The sequence below is a fragment of the Triticum aestivum genome, chromosome 6B (assembly GCF_018294505.1).
Source record: "Triticum aestivum cultivar Chinese Spring chromosome 6B, IWGSC CS RefSeq v2.1, whole genome shotgun sequence".
NCBI classification, from domain to species: Eukaryota; Viridiplantae; Streptophyta; class Magnoliopsida; order Poales; family Poaceae; genus Triticum; species Triticum aestivum.
This window is the reverse complement of record NC_057810.1, coordinates 672390548-672405670: the sequence shown is the minus strand read 5'-3', so window position 1 is coordinate 672405670 and position 15123 is coordinate 672390548. Positions and strand designations below refer to the sequence as shown.

The 15123-nt window shown below is 40.5% G+C and overlaps 1 protein-coding gene across 4 annotated transcripts; it reads right to left on the bottom strand.

Moving 5' to 3' along the window:
• Nucleotides 1-1335: 1335 nt before the first annotated feature.
• Nucleotides 1336-2572, bottom strand: LOC123134794 (uncharacterized). Of its 4 annotated transcripts, none has more exons than XR_006465738.1 (3): nucleotides 1976-2546; nucleotides 1740-1863; nucleotides 1336-1653 (listed from the first exon to the last, which is right to left on the bottom strand). XR_006465738.1 is itself a non-coding variant. In XM_044553965.1 (3 exons), the coding sequence occupies exons 1-3, from the start codon at nucleotides 2069-2071 to the stop codon at nucleotides 1553-1555; spliced, it is 330 nt and encodes a 109-aa protein (XP_044409900.1). In that variant the 5' UTR covers nucleotides 2072-2543; the 3' UTR covers nucleotides 1336-1552. The 4 variants fall into 4 exon arrangements, 2 of the variants coding, with proteins under 2 accessions (XP_044409900.1, XP_044409899.1); XM_044553965.1 differs by having other exon boundaries at nucleotides 1740-1872; nucleotides 1976-2543; XR_006465737.1 differs by having other exon boundaries at nucleotides 1336-1863; nucleotides 1976-2572.
• Nucleotides 2573-15123: the final 12551 nt, after the last annotated feature.

Sequence of the window (15123 nt, the reverse complement as noted above, 5' to 3'; positions counted from 1 at the left end):
ACCAGCTTTTCTCATCCCAATAAGTCCATCATATATCGTCATTATTGCCTTTCACTCGCACGACCGAACGATGTGTATAATAATAAGAGTGCACGTGCATTGGACTAAGCTGGAATCTGCAAGCATTCAACTCGAGAGAGAAGACAAGTAATATGGGCTCTAAATTAAATAAACAATCAAGCATATAAGAGCCACTAAGCATTTTCAATATGGTCTTCTCGACCCCCAAAGGAAAGAAAATAAAATTAAATTATATACACGGGAAAGCTCCCAACAGGTAAGAAGAAGAACTAGAAATCTTTTTGGGTTTTCATTTTAATTCTACTACAAGCAAGGAAGTTAAACTAACTAATTTTTTTGTTTTTCTCAAGGTTTATCAAACACACAAGATGAAAACTAGAAAAAGAAATTTTAACTAGCATGGATAATACAATGAAAGAGTATGAGCACCGACGACTAGTATGTGAACATGAATGTAAAATCGGTGAGAAATACGTACTCCCCCAAGCTTAGGCTTTTGGCCTAAGTTGGTTTAATACCAAGGACCGCCGCTACTCTCTCTGGTGTAATGAGAGGTATAATTAGGATAATACTGGCTGGTCATCTCCGGATCCCACTGGACAGATGATGCACGATAGGGGTCCATTTCAGGTTCCGGCTCAGGTTCAGGTTCTGGAGTAAAAGCTTGAGCTCGATGATTGTTCACCGCCTCCGGTGTGACAAGAAAATTTTCTGCAAGCAAATCAAACAACAGAGGTGCAGGCAAAATAATAATCTCAATGTGTTTCTTATTGAATCTAAGTTTATACAAAAGCATCTTTTCTTCATTGTCAACAATAAACTTGTGTGCTACCATGCTCTTGTAATCTAAAATGTGAGGAGGCAATTTTCACTACAAGAAATCTGTTAATACATGACGGTTCTAATCTGTCATGGATCAGTGAAAAACTGTCATGGGTACCCATCGATGACGGACCTAAAATCCTTCATGTATATCGCGTCATAATTTGATAGCATACCATTCTTGATGGTTTTTGGCCGTCATGGATCTGCCGTACGTGTGCTTAACTAACATACATGTAACAGTGTTAACTTGTTTGCCACATGATATAGATCTGACATGGTAGCCCAGGTAGGAATCAGCCCAATTAGAATTTGGGCCCACCAAATTTCGACTAAGTCCAAATGTGATAGCCCATATAGCAGTCAACCCAATTAAATTTTGGCCCATTAAAATATGGTATGTCCAAGGCCCACTAATTCACTACTGATAACACCATCCAGCTCTCTTCTCATTTCTCTGCTGTTGGTCCATGGAAATTTTAAGCGAGTATATTTTGTCAAAAAATATATGCTCATTTCATTAAATAAAATGTATGTTACATAAACAAACATGGACATACGCCTGTACAGAAGCAAAAAAGATCCCCAAAAACTTAAAATTACAAACATTTCCTGGAGAACACTAAGCTACTCTCCAGCCAAGCGCCGGCTGCGCTCGCCGTAGGCCATGCCTTTGTGGACATGGATCCAGCAGTACCCGCCGAAGTCATCAGAGGGAGACACCATTTTTGCATCCATCTTGCACCAAGCCATGCTCCTGACCGGTACTCTGTCTCCACCGATGAAAAGAGTCCATGGAACCCGTACTACCTGCATATCGAGAAGCACTAAAAATGGCTTGGAAAATCGGAAACGAAAGGGATGGGAAAAATCAAAATCAACAGGGGGAGGGAGACCTGGTGGGACATGCGGCTCACAGCCAGCCGAGGATCCCGCTGGTCCGATGCGAATGAACTTCACCAGGCGCGTCGCCAGCTGGAGCTTGCAGACCTGCTTGAAGGCATCCCATCGCAGCACCCTCTGCAGATCCTTCAGATTGTCAGCACAAACGCGCAGCAGAAGTCAGCGAACACCAAACGGCCGGTGGTGAGCACGAGCGAGGCGCGAGAGGAGGGGCGTGGGCTGGGGGTACCGAGCCAGTGTTCGCCCTTGACGGCGCCTCCGTCGTCGACCTCCTCCTCCGAGGCGCGGAGGCTGGCGCAGGTGTGCGAGAGCACCGCCGGTCCATGATGCACCGCTAAGGCTCGGCCGCCTGAGCGTGGCGGTCTGAACCGGGATCTCGAGCACGCTCGTAGTCAACGCGGTCGTCCCATCCGCAGCGACGGCACCGGCGCTCGAGCACGCTTTTGCACGCCCACGAGAAACCTATTCGCTCCATGAACCAAGATGGGCACCATCCACAACAACGGCACCGGCTGCCAAGCTTTTTCTTGGTGTTGTGGCGGCGACCATTGATGGGGAGGATCTCGAAGAGGCCGACCGAGATCCACTTTCTCCGGGTGGAGAGAAGCGGGCGTCTTGTGGATGGACAGAAGGAAACACAAGAAAAAGGGGGAGGTTTCCTTGCCGTTGGATCTCACGGGGATAGACGGTTTGGATCTGCGATCTGTGGGATGCTTAGATCAATCAATCACAGCGCAGCTTCGCCCTCACGCTGGATTGCCACTTCGGCTGGATACTCAAGCGGGCCTCTATTGACCGTGAGAGCAGTCCAGAATTCAGTTTTTTTTCATCATTCGAATAAACAAATAAGGCATCCTTGTAGAGTAACTTGGAAAAAGAATTATCATATATATATCGCAACAAAATTTTAATGTAATATACTACATGCAAGTTGTATTGTAGGATATTCCATAAAATGAATTTCCGCATGTTCATTGAGATTAATTTCAATTTGACCTACATATATACTCCCACTATTCCAAAATATAGTGCGCCCGCGCTTCCCGGGGTCTAACTTTGACCATAAATTTAACCAACGAGATCGACTGCGGCGGGATCAAAAATTATACTCCCACCGCAGTCGGTCTCGTTGGTTAAATTTACGGTCAAAGTTGAAGCACGGGAATAGAGTAAGCACTATATTTTTGGAACGGAGGGAGTATCAAGCAAGTTTGAAAACATTCCCAACCCGTTTCCTCTCGAAATGATATATTCTTAGCGGTGTATCTTGAGTGTAGAAAAATTTCATGTCAAACGAGGCAGTGACCGACACTTTGTCTTCAATCCCAAATTGTTCCTTGTCAAAAACATGATTTTTCATCGAAGATGTCCCGGCTTTCATGCAGTGTATGCCATAATTTTTGTGAAACTTACTCAACTTTTTACTACAGCCTCTGAAGATTATATGATATGAGGGCACCATGCCAATAATTTTCAGAATTCATTTGTATTTTCTGGAATTAAAGAAAAATAAACTCCATATTTCAGGTTAAGACTTGGCACCCTCGGGTTTGGAATTCCTTCATTTCTTGTATATGGTCAAAACATAGACTCAAGAACACAAATACGATTTTTTTCCCCAAATTTTGCCAACTTTTTCATTCACTTGTAGTTCAAAATTGAATTATATTCATTAAATGCCTATAAATGCACTAAATGACTTACATATAACAAACGGGCCCCAAAAAATACTAAATTTTGACATGGATCATGTAATGGTCTATATGGAGTGTAGAAACAATTTAGGGCCAACTGATGAAGCACTGGTCTCTTTGCCTCCGTTATCTCTTGAAACCTAAATTCTTTCACGAAGATGGTCTGGTTTCTAAGCAACATACGTCACAATTTTTGTGAAACCTCACAAATTTTCATCACAACCTCCAAGTGTCGTATGAGGGAACCATTCCAAGTTTCTTGTTTTTGTACCTTGTTAGCATTTTTTGGAATTAAACAACCAATAAACTCTCATGAGGGACGTCTGCGAACCCTCATGTTTCCAATCCCTTTTTCTTTTTAAGCAAGTCCGGAACATAGACTCAGGAACAAAAATATGAATTTTTGAATCAATTATGCGAACTTTCTCATGCGCTTGCAATTCAAAATTGAATTATATTCAATAAATGCACTAAATGACTGAAAATATAACAAAACCTCGAAGAATGCAACATTTTGACATGGATTATATAATGGTGTATGTTGAGTGTAGAAAACATTTGAAGGCCAACAAATGCAGCAGCAGTCTCGGCTGCTAGCCTTTTTTTTCGTTCAGCATGAGTTGGGCCTAAATATATAACTAAGACAACCAAACAAAGTGTTTGTGCATTTGAAAAAAGCACTCGAAATGTTTGGAATAAAAGTAATGTGTATTAGATTGTGAACGTATTTTCGAAAAACATCATGCATTCAAATAATTGAGAGCGTATGTTTCAAAAAATGTTCAACATGCTTCTAGAAAAAGTTCAGATATTTTTAATACATTTCTAAAATTTATTATTACTATTCAACACTAATTTTTAGATGGTGCATGACGCGCTAGCAAACATGTCATGAGCGGGGCTGGACACCCCAGTTTTTTATTTTATTTTTCTCTTCTTAAAATAATTTGGACTTTTAAGTAAATCCAAATTTCAAAAAATGTGAATTCTGGAAAAATAAAATGTTCCAGAAATTATAAAATGTACGCGGTTTTAAATATGTTCATATTTTTCTAAAAAAAGTTCCCGTATTAAAAAGATGTTCACGAATTCAAAAAATGTTTGTGCATTTCAAAAAACGTTCATCTGTTCAAGAAATGTTTGCTGATTCAAAAAATGTTCGTCATTTCAAAAGAAATGTCAGTGTATTAAAAAATGTCAAAATTTTGAAAAACAATTCAATATTTTGAATTCAGAAAAAAAATGTTCGGGAAATGTCAAAATTTGTTCACAAAATTCAGATTTTTTTTTGCAAATTCAAAACAATATTCATGAATTTAAAAAATGTAAGTGAAAAGCATTTTTTATGGATTTCAAAAAATATTCATGAATTTCAAAAAATGTCCGCTTACGCAAAAAATATGTTCATGAGTTTGAAGAAATGTACGCAATTTCAAAAAATGTTTGTGAATTAAAAAAATGTTAACGATTTAAAAATATGTTCAGGAATTTCTAAAAAATATTCCTGGATTTCAGAAACCCTCCGCTACACCAATTTTTTCAAAATTATTTTCTCTGTGTCATATACTGACATGTGGGACCTACATTTATATTGTGTGTTGACATGTGAATGGGCTGGGTTGTGGGGAGTTGGGTTAATATGCCTGATTATTTGTAAATAACTCCCATGTGAGTCATGTCAATCCGGCCATAAGCAGGTAGTTATGTGTGTGTATATATTTTTAGGCAAAGTTATGTGTATATACTTAAGCTTAAATGGTTTGATTTGGGAGGTTCCTTTTTTCCTTTTCGAATTTCTTTGTAAAATTCCCGTGATGTGTGTTTTGTTTCCCTTGTATGGACCATATATAGTCCCAAACGAACCATTTTACCCTTAGTATATACACATGACTTACGATCGAGTGTATGGTTCCCTTTTTCTTTTAAAAATTTCCATTTTATTGTTGCATCCTTTTTCTTTTTATTTGTTTTTTATTACTGCATCAGATTGACTTATGGGCCATACAAGGGGAAAACAAGACACATCAGCATGCTTCATCCACTCATCCATGATGGCTCGGACGGTGTATATATAAAAAAGAAAAGGCTAGACCCAGCTCCCCAATTCGTGACGGTTTTTATGACGGTTCCTCTAGGTCTATTATAAGTGGTCTACCATTTTGGGGCCTAATCTCGCCTTGCTGATCTGTGACGGTTTCTGTGACAGTTTCTGGGAACGTCATGAGGAATCCGTCACGGATTAACAAGTTTCTTGTAGTGTTTATCTCCTCCTCCTCAAGATGCCTAATGGGTATCTGAAAATGTCTAGCAAGACGTGCAGCATAGATACCTCCAAATATGGTACCTTTTGTACGATTCAGGACTAGTCGTTTAGCAACGACTGCACCCATACTAAAAGTATTGTCCCCAAGCAAAGCATGTTGAAGAATGATAATATTAGGAACGCTCAAATTCCCACTATTTCCACGACCAATCAAGCATCTACTAGCAAATATGGCAAAGTAGCGTAAAACGGGAAAGTGTATGCTAGAGACCTTCGCCTCGGAGCCCTTCTTTAGCTCCTCTACAGCAATAGTATTAACAAAGCCACCCACATCTTCACAATGGGGTTCATCTAATTCTCCCTCATAAGGTATCCTACATACCGCGCAAAAATCACTTAAAGACATTTCTTTGAACTCATCATATAAATGAAAGGATACTGCAGGCGGTGACTTCTTAGGATAATAGTAAAAGTTTTGCACGAAAGTATTTGTAAGTAAGAGATACTGATCAATTCAGTTGTTGATGAAACCGGTGAGGCCCGCAGTCTCGATTAAAGTATAAAAGTCTTCATGAATTCAGGCTTCTTTCAAGAAATCCTCACATGGCCATTCGCACGACCGTACTTCCGCTAAGCGGGGAAGATTGTACTTGGATTTTTTCTTCTCTTTGGCTTGTTTTTCCTGAGAGCTTTGGCTAGAAGAGCCTTTAAAAAGCCTCCTTAACATTTTCTGCAAATTTCTGAAATTTTAGTAACTTCAAAATAAAAGTGAATAAAACTAAACAAGATTGATAGCAACTACCCCTACAAGTGCCTAGAACCTATATCATGCATTGGAATTGCTTGGGACCTCAAAAATTTAACATGCAAGCTCAAGAACATGGTCACCTAAGCAGCAAAAATTTGCAATGAATAAAGCACTAGAACAAAAACTAATTGGACCAACGGAGCATGGTATAGTTGGAACACCCGGATCTCCAAGTTTCTTTGGTATTCCACCCTTAAAAGTGTAATTAGCAAGCATGGTGAAAATTTCAGCTTCCGGTATCTTTCTTTTATTTGTGATGATATCCTTCATATACTTAGCATAAGGATTTACCTTAAGCATATTAGTTAAGCACAAAGGTAAGAAAACAGGTCTAATCATTTCAGCAAAGTGCTCAAAATCCTCATCATCCTTTGACTTGGATGGTTTAGGAGGAAAGGACATGGGTTTCTGAACCCATGGTTCTCTTTCTTTACCGTGCTTCCTAGCAACAAAATCTTTCTTATCGTAACGTTGATTCTTTGATTGTGGGTTATTAAGATCAACAACAGGTTCAATCTCTACATCATTGTTTTTGCTAGGTTGAGCATCAACATGAACATTATCATTAACATTATCACTAGGTTCATGTTCATCACCTGATTGTGTTTCAGCATCTGAGATAGAAATATCATTGGGATTCTCAGGTGTGTCTACAGTAGGTTCACTAGAAGCATGCAAAGTCCTATCGTTTTTCTTTTTCTTCTTCTTAGAAGAACTAGGTGCCTCTAAATTATTTCTCTGAGAATCTTGCTCGATTCTCTTAGGGTGGCCTTCAGGATACAAAGGTTCCTGAGTCATCCTACCAGTTCTAGTAGCCACTCTAACAGCAAAGTCATTTTTATTATTTAATTCATCAAGCAAATCATTTTGAGCTTTGAGTACTTGCTCAACTTGAGTAGCAACCATAGAAGCATATTTACTAACGCGGTGAAGTTCATCTTTAACTCTAGCCAGATTAGCACCTACACGTCCTATCTCAAAAGCATTATTCTTTAACTCTCTACCAACATAAGCATTAAAACTTTCTTCTCTAAGCATGGGCTATGAAATTTAGTAGAGGGTATTTCAACTTTACCATATCTATAGAGAGAATTTACCTTTATTTCCTGTGTCGGGTTATCAAGACAATGTGGTTCTTCAGGCGGTAAATTAAGACCATGTATTTCTTCAATAGGTGGTAAATTCTTAACATCTTCAGCTTTAATACCTTTTTCTTTCATTGATTTTTTTCCTCTTGCATATCTTCGGGACTAAGAAATAAAACACCTCTCTTCTTCGGAGTGGGTTTAGGAGTAGGCTTAGGAGTTGGCTCAATTGGTTCAGGAATTACTTCAGGAACTGGCTCAGGAAGAGTCCAATTATTTTCATTAGTCAACATATTATTCAATAATATTTTAGCTTCATCGACTGTTCTTTCCCTGAAAACACAACCAGCACAACTATCCAAGTGGTCCTTGGAAGCATCGATTAGTCCATTATAAAAGATATCAAGTATTTCATTTTTCTTAAGAGGATGATCAGGCAAAGCATTAAGGAACTGGTGAAGCCTCCCCAAGCTTGTGGGAGACTCTCTTATTTCATTTGCACAAAATTATATATTTCCCGCAAGGCAGCTTGTTTCTTATGAGCAGGGAAATATTTAGTAAAGAAGTAATAAATCATATCCTGGGGACTACGCGCACAACCAGGAGCAAGAGAATTATACCAAGTCTTAGCAACACCCTTTAATGAGAATGGAAATATTTTAAGGATATATAAATAGCAAGACTTCTCATCCTGAGTAAATAGGGTAGCAATATCATTCAACTTGGTAAGATGTGCCACAACAGTTTCAGTTTCAAGGCCATAAAAAGGTTCAGATTCAACTAAAGTAATAATCTCAGGATCAACAGAGAATTAATAATCCTTATCAGTAACACAGATAGGTGAAGTAGCAAAAGTAGGATCGGGTTTCATTCTAGCATTAAGAGACTGCTGCTTCCATTTAGCTAATAATTTCTTAAGATTAGATCTATCATTGGAAGCAAGAATTTCCATAGCAGCTTCTTCATTCATAACATAACCCTTAGGAACAACAGGTAAGACATAATCATTGGGGGAACATTCATCATCACTATCATCAATAGCATCTTCAATATTTTCATTCCCCCTAACTCTAGCAAGCTGTTCATCTAGAAATTCACCTAATGGCAAAGTAGTATCACGCACAGAAGTAGTTTCATCATGCATAGTAGAAGTGGCATCATCAATAACATAAGACATATCAGAATTCATAGCAGTAGCAGGTTTAGGTGTCGCAAGCTTACTAATAATAGAAGGAGAATCTAGCGCAGAGCTAGATGGCAGTTCCTTACCTCCCCTCATAGTTGAGGGCAAAATCTTGGTCTTAGCGTCTTTCAAGTTCTTCATAGTGATCAACAGATATAAATCCCAAGTGACTCAGAGAATAGAGCTATGCTCCCCGGCAACGGCGCCAGAAATTAGTCTTGATAACCCACAAGTGTAGGGGATCGCAACCGCTTTCGAGGGTGAAGTACAACCCAAATTTATTCATTAGACACAAGGGGAGCCAAAGAATATTCTTGAGTATTAGCAGTTGAGTTGTCAATTCAACCACACCTGGATAACTTAGTATCTGCAGCAAAGTGTTTAGTAGCAAAAGTGGTATGATAATAAGGTAACGATAGCAGCAACAAAGATAAATGGATCAGTGATGGATAATTATGCCAGATGCGATTCCTCATGCAATAGTTATAACATAGGGTGATATAGAACTAGCTCCAATTCATCAATGTAATGTAGGCATGTATTCAGTAAATAGTCATACGTGCTTATGGAAAAGAACTTGCATGACATCTTTTGTCCTACCCTCCCGTTGCAGCGGGGTCCTAGTGGAAACTAAGGGATATTAAGGCCTCCTTTTAATAGAGAACCGGACCAAAGCATTAACACATAGTGAATACATAAACTCCTCAAACTACAGTCATCACCGAGAAGTATCCCGATTATTGTCACTTCGGGGTTGTCGGATCATAACACATAATAGGTGACTATAGACTTGCAAGATAGGATCAAGAACACACATATATTCATGAAAACATAATAGGTTCAGATCTCAAATCATGGCACTCGGGCCCTAGTGACAAGCATTAAGCATAGCAAAGTCAGAGCAACATCAATCTCAGAACATAGTGGATACTAGGGATCAAACCCTAACAAAACTAACTTGATTACATGGTAAATCTCATCCAACCCATCACCGTCCAGCAAGCCTACGATGGAATTACTCACGCACGGTGGTGAGCATCATGAAATTGGTGATGGAGGATGGTTGATGATGACGACGGCGACGAATCCCCCTCTCCAGAGCCCCGAACGGACTACAGACCAGCCCTCCCGAGAGAGATTAGGGCTTGGCGGCGGCTCCGTGTCGTAAAACGCGATGAAACTTTCTCTCTAATTTTTTTCTCCCCGAGACGGAATATATGGAGTTGGAGTTGAGGTCGATGGAGGTCCAGGGGGGGCACGAGATAGGAGGCCGCGCCCTAGGGGGGGCGCCCCTGTCTCGTGGACAGCCTGTGGGCCCCCTGGCATTGATTCTTTCACCAAAAAATCTTATTAATTCCAAAAAGTGCCTCCGTGGATTTCCAGGACATTCCGAGAACTTTTCTTTTCTACACATAAAACAACATCATGGTAGTTCTGCTGAAAACAGCATCAGTCCGGGTTAGTTTCATTCAAAGCATGCAAGTTAGAGTCCAAAACAAGGGCAAAAGTGTTTGGAAAAGTAGATACGTTGGAGACGTATCAATGCCATTCATACCGAGGCTTGGTATCATTATGCCATTGGATCAATTGTTACCTTGGTTGCAATTATGATCACATTTGTTTTCGCATTGAAATGTTTTACATAGTTTTAATGTATTGTTTAATTAGTTAGATGCTATGGAGAGCTATATGTTGTTCAACCAGAACTATGTATGTGCTTTGGTTTTAATGCGATGATGAACTTATGTTAATTTGGTCACTTAATTATCTATTCATGATGTTCTGTAATGGTTTTTGGCACACATACATATATAATGCACGCAGATGAACCGGCAATGGATGTACGGTGACAGACAAACCTCCGAGTACATTAAGGGCGTGCATGGTTTTCTCAAAGTGGCTGAGGCAAACAAGCAGAATGGTTTTATGTGTTGTCTATGCCCTATCTGTGAGAATACTAATTCTTACTCTAACCGAAAAACCCTTCACATCCACCTTCTTGAGAAGGGTTTCATGCCACACTATAATGTTTGGACCAAACACGGAGAAATAGGGGTTATGATGGAAGACAACAAAGAATATGAATACGATGACAACTATGTGCCCCCTGAATACTGTGATGCTGCAACGGGGGAAGCTGTTGAAGATGAAGAGGAACCAGACGATGTGCCTGATGATGATCTCCGTCGGATCATTGTTGATGCAAAGAGTCAGTGTGAAAGTGAAAAGGAGAAGGTGAAGTTCAATCGCATGCTAGAGGATCACAAAAAGATTTGTACCCCAATTACGAAGATGGCAACACAAAGCTCGGTATAGTACTGGAATTGCTGCAGTGGAAGGCAGAGAATGGTGTGTCTGACAAAGGATTTGAGAAGCTACTGAAAATATTGAAGAAGAAGCTTTCAAAGTATAACGAATTTCCCGACAGTACATATGCAACAAAGAAGGTTGTTTTCCCTCTAGGATTGGAGGTACAGAAGATACATGCATGCCCTAATGACTGCATCCTGTACCGTGGTGCGTACAAGGATTTGAACACATGCCCGGTATGCGGTGCATTGCGGTATAAGATCAGACGAGATGACCCTGGTGATGTTGATGGCAAGCACCCCCAGAAGAGGGTTCCTGCCAAGGTGATGTGGTATGCTCCTATAATGCCACAGTTGAAACACCTGTTCAGAAACAAAGAGCATGCCAAGTTGATGCGATGGCATAGAGATGACCGTAAGAAAGACATGAAGTGGAGAGCACCCGCTAACAGGTCGTAGTGGAGAAAAATCGAGAGAAAGTACTGGGAGGAGTTTGCAGGTGACACAAGGAACGTATGGTTTGGTTTAAGCGTGGATGGCATTAATCCTTTCTGGGAGCAGAGCAGCAATCACAACACCTGGCCCGTGACTCTATGTATCTATAACCTTCCTCCTTGGTTGTGCATGAAGCGGAAGTTCATTATGATGCCAGTTCTCATCCAAGGCCCTAAGAAACCCGGCAACGACATTGATGTGTACCTAAGGCCATTAGTTGAAGAACTTTTACAGTTGTGGATTGGAAACGGTGTACGTGCGTGGGATGAGCACAAATAGGAGGAATTTGACATGCATGCGTTGCTGTTTGTCACCATCAATGATTGGCCTACTCTCAGTAACCTTTCAGGACAGACAAACAAGGGATACCACACATGCACGCGCTGTTTAGATGACACCGAAAGTATATGCCTGGACAAAAGCAGGAAGAATGTTTACCTGGGGCATCGTCGATTCCTTTCGACCAACCATCAATGTCGAAAGAAAGGCAAGCACTTCAAAGGCGAGGTAGATCACCGGAAGAAGTCCGCCATGTGTACCGGTGATCACGTACTTGCTATGGTCAATGATTTAAAAGTAATCTTCAGAAAGGGTCCCGGCGGACTATCTGTTCCAAAAAATGATGAGGGACACACACCCATGTGGAAGAAGAAATCTATATTTTTGGACCTACCCTACTAGAAAGACCTAGAGGTCCGCTCTTCAATCGACATGATGCACATGACGAAGAACCTTTGCGTGAACCTGCTAGGATTCTTGGGTGTGTATGGGAAGACAAAAGATACAACGGAGGCATGGGAGGACCTGCAACATTTGCACGAAAAAGACGGCATGCCTCCAAATCGGTATGAAGGTCCTGCCAGCTATGCTCTTACCAAAGAAGAGAAGAAAATCTTCTTTGAATGCCTACTCAGTATGAAGGTCCCGTCTGGCTACTCGTCGAATATAAAGGGAATAATAAATATGGTAGAGAAAAAGTTCCAGAACCTAAAGTTTCATGACTGCCACGTGATTATGACGCAACTGCTTCCGATTGCATTGAGGGGGCTTCTACCGGAAAACTTTCGATTAGCCATTGTGAAGCTATGTTCATTCCTCAATGCAATCTCTCAGAAGGTGATCAATCCAGAAATCCTACCAAAGTTAAGGAGCGATGTGGCGCAATGTCTTGTCAGTTTCGAGCTGGTTTTCCCACCATCCTTCTTCAATATCATGACGCACGTCCTAGTTCATATAGTCGATGAGATTTTCATTCTGGGCCCTATATTTCTACACAATATGTTCCCCTTTGAGAGGTTCATGGGAGTCCTAAAGAAATATGTCTGTAACCGCGCTAGGCTAGAAGGAAGCATCTCCATGGGACATCAAACAGAGGATGTCATTGGGTTTTGTGTTGACTTCATTCCTGATCTTAAGAAGATAGGTCTCCCTCAATCGCGGTATGAGGGGAGACTGGGTGGAAAAGGCACGCTAGGAGGGGACTCAATAGTATGTAGGGACGGGCATTCTTGGTCTCAAGCACACTACACGGTTCTATAGAATTCTACCTTGGTGACCCCGTATGTCGATGAACACAAGAACATTCTGCGCTCCAAACACCCGGACCAGTGTGAGGACTGGATTACATGTGAACACATCAGGAGTTTCGGCAGTTGGTTCCAAACACGTCTCAGGTGTGACAAAACTGTTTCTGATGACTTGTACTCGTTGGCGAGGGAACCATCTTTGACTGTAATGACCTACAAAGGGTACGAGATAAATGGGAATATATTTTACACGATCGCCCAAGATCAAAAGAGCACCAACCAAAACAGTGGTGTCCGCTTTGATGCAGCAACCAAGAGGGGAAAGGACACATGTTATGGTTACATAGTGGACATATGGGAACTTGACTATGAAAATGATATAAAGGTCCCTTTGTTTAAGTGCAAATGGGTCAATATATCAGGAGGCGGGGTACTGGTAGACCCACAGTACGGAATGACATCAGTGGATCTGAACAATCTGGGGTACACAGACGAGCCATTCGTCCTAGCCAATGATGTGGCGCAGGTTTTCTATGTGAAGGACATGTCTACCAAACCGAGAAAAAGAAAAGATAAGGAAGCGGATACATCATACGATGAGCCAAAGCGCCACATAGTTCTTTCAGGAAAAAGAGACATCGTGGGATTTGAGGGCAAGACAGACGTGTCTGAAGATTATGAAAAGTTTCATGAAATTCCTCCCTTCAAAGTTAAGGCTGACCCAAGCACCCTGTTAAACAATGAAGATTATCCATGGTTACAGCGCAATAAGCAAAGAACACAAGCGAACATAAAGTGAAGACTTTCTATCAACAACTATTATGATGATGCCTTTGATGTAGAATATCACTGCACTCACAAGCGAAGAAAACGAAGTGCATCCAGTTTTTATTGTAACCATCTCAACTTTTTAGCACATGCTATGCGGGTGAAATGATGTAATCAATTAAAATATTCTATTATGATCAATTAAAACAAAACCATAATATCCTTCAATAGCAAAAAGAATCAACTAAAAAGCTTTTGTAAAACTCCAATAGCCAAAGGAATCAACTCAAAAAACTTTTATAAACCTCTAGTAAAATTATATAAAATTTATGCAACCAAAATTATCAAATTATTTTCTGTTCAAAACATTAAAAGCAAAAAGAATTTTCATAAAGAATTTCTTTTGTTAGAAACTTTAATAGCAAAAAGAATTATCATAAAGAATTTTTGTGTTAGAAACTAAAATAACAAAATCTGTTTTTGAATATAATGATAAAACACAGTAATATTAAACCATAGGAAAAAGAAGCACTCGAAAATCTATCTTTATAGTAAAGTTATCCAAAAACTAGTGATTCACACAAACTTCAAAAAATTCAAATTTAAACTATTTAAAATGGAAAACAAATGGCACTAACAGAAAGTTTATATTTTTTATTACCTAAAAGCAAAAGGAAATAAAAAATAAAGCAAAAAACAAAAGAAATAAATAATGCGAAAAATAGAAAAAAAACTGGGAAAACTAAAAAAAATGCCACCTACTGGGCCCATACGGCGTGAATACGACTAGAAACCCTACAATGGGCCAGGATTCAGGCCCGCACAAGGTCGAGTAGGCCCAACAGGCATAGCAGTGACAATTAGGCCCGTAAGCCTGCAATCGAGAGGAGCTCAAGAGGGGTGCGGCAGTGGGGCTTATAAACCACTCGCACCCCTCTCAACTAGCGAGGTAGGACTAAAATTCTGGCCACGGGCAGCATGAGGCCTTTGGTCCCAGTTGGTGGCACCAACCGGTACCAAAGGTCGGCATTGGTCCAGGTTCGTGGCACCAACCATGACCAATGCGCACCTTTGGTACCGGTTGGTGCCACCAACCGGGACCAAAGGCCTCTATTTCCTGCCCTTTGGGCTGCTGAAAAGAGACCTTTGGTCCCAGTTGGTGGCACCAACCGGGACTAAAGGTGGGTATTGGTCCCTGTTGGTTCCACGAACCGGGACCAATGCTCTGGCTATATAAGCAGGACTT